The sequence below is a fragment of the Myotis lucifugus genome, unplaced genomic scaffold (genome assembly GCF_000147115.1).
Source record: "Myotis lucifugus unplaced genomic scaffold, Myoluc2.0 scaffold_132, whole genome shotgun sequence".
In the NCBI taxonomy this organism is placed as follows: domain Eukaryota; kingdom Metazoa; phylum Chordata; class Mammalia; order Chiroptera; family Vespertilionidae; genus Myotis; species Myotis lucifugus.
The window spans coordinates 1681090-1686185 of NW_005871180.1; the positions used below are offsets into that span (position 1 = coordinate 1681090).

Genomic DNA, 5096 nt, shown 5'->3' on the forward strand with positions numbered 1-5096 from the left:
AGGAGGATTGGTCACTTTTTTGTTATTGTTGTTAATCCTCGCTCACCTAAGGATATTTTTCCATTGTTTTTTTTTTTTTTTAGAGAAAATGGAAGGGAGGGATGGAGGGAGGGAGGGACATCCATGTGAGAGACTGGTAGCCTACCACATGCTCTCAACCAGGGCCAGGGATCAAACCTGCAACCCAGGTACATGCCCTTGACTGGGAATCAAACCCTGGACCCTTAGGTGTGTGGGGGCCAATGCTCTAACCATTTTGCAACACCAGCCAGGGCAATTTGGCACTTATTTTTAATGTGTGATGATTTCCACCTTTGGAAACGGTGGAAACGCTGGTCCCTTTTATTTGATGCTCCCAACCTCCCTTCTCTGATTGACCAACTTCCACTGATCCTTCAAGGCCAGCTCAGGGGTCCCTGTCCCTTGTCCCTGTGGAAGCCTTCACTGTGCCCCAGCTCAATGAGCTGCTCCCATCGCTGTGCTCTCAGACATGCACACATCTTTGCTCCTGTATCCATCGCTCTGTATTGTGATTATCTGCTTATGTTCTCTATTTCCCTTCCATTGACTCCTTCAAAATAGGGACTACGTTCCACTCACTTTTAAGTCTTTGTGCCTAGTTTAGGGCTGGCACATGAAGACATTCAGTAAACATTTGCTTGTGACTATATATTTGAAGGTATAAATTAGAAAGGTTTGGCCTGCACTGTTTGCCTCACTCTACCTTTTTCCCCCTCCCAGTTATAGAGAGTATTGTATATGGCAGTCAAGAAGTAATGTCCTGACCTTGTTACTGTGGTGTAAGGCCTAAAAATTAAGGTCCACTATTATGTATGCCTTGACATCGGGGGAAAACTGGGAGACCTCCAATCCTATCACAAGTCCCCTCCCGCCCTGCTCCCGAGGATGGGCCCCTTACCAAACAGCCCTTCTTATCCAATAGCCCAGGTACCATTCCTGCTTACCCCGAGTCTTGGGTTCAGTTCCCTGTCAGCCCTCAGAATTCAAACAAGCCAATCACATCCTCCCATGGAACCAGGGGGCACCCCATTCTTTTGATTCCACAAAGAAGCCTGTCGCCCCCCTCCCCCAGCTCCTGGTCCCCAGCTCCTGGTTGTTCATTCCATTACAGTGTGCAACCTCCGTGTAGCCCTGGGTTCGGTATGCTCCTCCCCGACTACGGTGACTAAGAAGCTGCCGTTAATCTCATCCACCCAGGGTCAGGCATTGTGTGTCTGGCCACCCCCATAATTCTAAGGCAGAAACCCCGCCCTCACCAATGGCATGAATAGGAGGCAATGAAAACCATCAGTTCCAGAGGAAAAAAAGTGGGAACTGGATTGGCAGGAATGTATGCAGAAGACCTAGAAGTCTTGGTTCATCATTCTTCTGAGTTTCATGTCATGCTGGGCTCCTGAGTTCCTAAGGTAGAGCCAGTGATCTGTGTATGGTCCCCAATGCTATTGAAAAATCAAAAAAACAAAAAACAAAAAACAAAAAAAAACCTTACCAAAAAGTGTGTGTACCTGAGTAAAGGCTACAAAGGTTATGAATACTACTACATGTTGGGTCGTCCAGATATTTCAAAACATGGCAGCCATGGAGTGGAAATGTAACTTCTAAAAGGTCTTTAGTTGAGAATTTCTGGCCTCAACCAACCTGTTCTGTAGGATTGCTGAGGTTAAACTCCAAGAGAGCCCCGGGCCGATTCCCTTACATGCCATATTGTTTTGTCCTCTTTAACCCAACTTAAACCAAGGGGAATCCATTAGGACCAAAGCACTGCCCAGCTAGGGTAATCCAAACAGGAGCAGATTGTTTGGGCCTCAGTTATTTCCATAAATACATCACTTTCCACCTGACATCTGTGTTTGGCCAGTAGAGTTATCTGTAACTACATTTTAAGTTTTTGAAAGAACAGGCTCCTCCCAATCAGCAGTTTTGAGACAGAAATCACAACTTCAAGATGCAAATCAGTGTTCCCTCATTTAATAAATTGCTTACTATATAAATATATAATAATGTTTAAGATGCAAGTACTAGGAAAAAATGGGAGATGGGGGGGTAACAACAACTGAAAACTAAAATAAGCTTCAGAAATCTATCAGAGTGATGTTCTCTTAAACAAACTTCCCTTGCTGAGTCATTTTTTATTGTTTCGGTAACTAATTTCAAAAGCAGCTTTGTGTTAGCAAAAAGTTCAGATTTCATCCACAGTTCAAGTCCCAGGTTTCTGGGTAAGTACCTGAAATCAGCAAGGGATTACTGCCTGATGTGCCAGCCACAAACCATTTCAGCCCACATCACTGCCATCTCGCACAGATATTTTTTATAAGGTTCTTTGGAATCCAGAGGAGTTGAATACACCTGATAAATATCTAAGACACCTTGGACATGGTTCAAAGTCATTTTTTTCTAAATAAAGACATTATACTAAAGCTAGAGAATGGACTATATTCACCTTCTCAAATTCCCTAAACCAGTGGTCAACAGAGCCAGATATCAACAGTACAACAATTGAAATATCTTTTGAAAGCCAAATTTTTTAAACTTAAACTATATAGGTAGGTACATAGTTATTAACTTAATTAGGGTACTCCTAAGGCTTAGGAAGAGCCACACTCAAGGGGCCAAAGAGCCGCAGTTTGCCGACCACGGCCCTAAATGTTCTAACATTTGTATATTTCTATGGGTAGCAATACCATTATTTATTATTTCAACTCTATCTTACTATATGAAGCACTTTACAAAAGCTAGCAAGAATTCTTGGCCTACAAGCCTGAAAAATGGGTTTAATAATTTAGTAAAGCTTAAATAAATAATGTTTCAATAGTCACATATCCTTCCTTGTCCTTTTCCACCAATAACCTCTTAGGAAACCCAAAATAGCACCGTAGACAACAGGTGGCTATGGCATAGCTGCTCTTCTATTCCCGCCCCCCCCCCCCCCGCCTCCCACAGTGTTAAATTCTATTTATAAATATTGCTCCATTTACCTTTATTATAGACAACAACTTACAGAGTAGTTATAGGAACTTGCCGATAGTCTCTCGGAACTAGAAACAGAGCACAGAACTCTCGTTCCAAGCTTTCCCTATTGACCCCTGGAGACCCCTGGAAAGGGCTGCAGTGCACGGAGATGCTGACAGGTCCCGGCCTGCCCTCCGCCCCACATGCTTCCATCTGCGTGAGTCCCGCTGGGACTCGGCCCGGGCATCCTTCCCGGAGCTTCCCAGAGGAGGCGGCAGAAGGAACAGGACGACTGTGGAAAGGAGCCTGGGCTCCCGTCCTGGTTCTGCCACCGACTGGCAGAGTGCTCTTCCACCAGTTTCTTTTTGGGGCCTCACTTTCCTTCTCCGTCAGATGAAGACACTGAACCAGATGCTCTTTACAGGTTCTGTCAAATATAAGGTTCTGTGTGTGGTAGATTATTTATGAAGGTGGTCACGATAGCCCTGCCTACCTCCTGTTTCCTACCCTTCTTTTGTATAATTTGCCTAATAATTATAACAAAGCGCACACATTTTTGACAACTGTATACACCCGCGCATACACCACCACAATCAAGGTACAGAACATTTCTATCCCCCCGCCCCCCGAAGTTCTCTCATGCCCTTTTGTCAACCCCTACCCGCCAGCCCTGGACAATCAGTGCTCTGCTTCCTGTCCCTCCGGATTCGTTGGCCTTTCGTACAATTTCACATAAACAGGGTCGTACATCATATACTCTTCTGTGACTGTCTTTTTTCACGCATCAGAGCCACGTCCCTCCGGCAATGTGCCTCTCACCCTCCTCCTGGTAGGAGTGGAGTCCGCCGCCCGATCTGTTGCGGCCATGCTCACTAGCCTCCGACTTGCCTTGACCCACGGAGTGTGATCCCAGTGATGCTCTGCGGTCTGTCACCCACCCGCGCCCTTGGAGGGCAGCCACGTGTGCGAGTGCGTGAGCTAGACCCCTGGGTTATGGAGACCAGCTGGGGCGGGAGGAGGAGGCAGGTGGAGGTGGGGGCTGGCCCTGCAGAGGAGAGGCGGCCGCCCCGGCCCCCGCCCCAGGGAAGGCACCCGCCACCGTGGCAGAGAGCGGATAAAGTGACCTTGGCTTCAGCCCCTCCATTCGAGGGCGGCTCATGGCCCAGCAGTGGTAACGGAAATAATGAACCTTCTGCCCCGTTTTCTTCCAAGGCCCAACGGAAGTTCCCTCAGGTTAAGGCGAATGGTGGCTTTCTTGCTCCTGCAAACATGGAGACTCACATCTGAAGGACAATGGCGTGAGGAAAAACGCTAGGTGTAGAAGTGTTTCACCTCAAAGCCTTTCTACTTCTCTTCCTGCCTTTTCTCTTCTCATCTTGAGGTATACTGACATGTGTTAGTTTCAGGTGTGATTCCACATTTGCAGATATTGTCAAGTAATCACCGCCGCACGTCTAATTAACAGTGGTTCTCAGCCTTCTGGCCCTTTAAATACAGTTCCTCATGTTGTGACCCAACCACAAAATTTTCGTTGCTACTTCACCACTGTAATGTTGCTACTGTTATGAATCGTAATGTAAATATCTGATATGCAGGATGGTCTTAGGCGACCGACCCCTGTGAAAGGGTCGTTCGACCGCCAAAGGGGTCGCGACCCACAGGTTGAGAACCGCTGAGTTAACATCTGTCGCGAAACAGTTGAACACATTTCTTCTTGTGATGAGAACTTTCAAGATGGCCGCTCTTGGCAACTTCCTCGCGCAATGCAGCATTAACTATAGTTGCAAGGACATGCATGACATCCCGTGCCTTATTTTATAACTGAAAGCTGGTAGCTTTCCCCCCATCCCCCCCAAACCTCCCCCTCCCCCACCCCCCAACACACACACACACAGTCCCTAGAACGAAGCAAGGCTACGGCTTTCCTTCTTCTTCTGTGGGAGAAGGCCGTGGCGGTGTCTCTCCATTATTGCTCCAGAATGGGGAGAGCGGGTGCGAAGGGGCCCGTGGTCCTCGGGTCATGTGTTTTCCGGGTTGCGCTGCTCTCGCCGCGCCTGTGAGCCCCGTGCCATGTTTGCTTTTTATTCAACGAGTCAGTACCTATTTTCAGAGACCCGAGTGCTGTG

The 5096-nt window shown here is 47.4% G+C and overlaps 1 protein-coding gene across 1 annotated transcript in view; it reads right to left on the reverse strand.

Moving 5' to 3' along the window:
* Positions 1-1396: 1396 nt before the first annotated feature.
* Positions 1397-5096, reverse strand: part of SPAG6 (sperm associated antigen 6) — a 105049-nt gene continuing 101349 nt past the window's right edge. Inside the window, 1 exon segment of the mRNA XM_006109726.2 lies at positions 1397-1460. Coding sequence (XP_006109788.2) covers positions 1397-1460 — 64 coding nt within the window.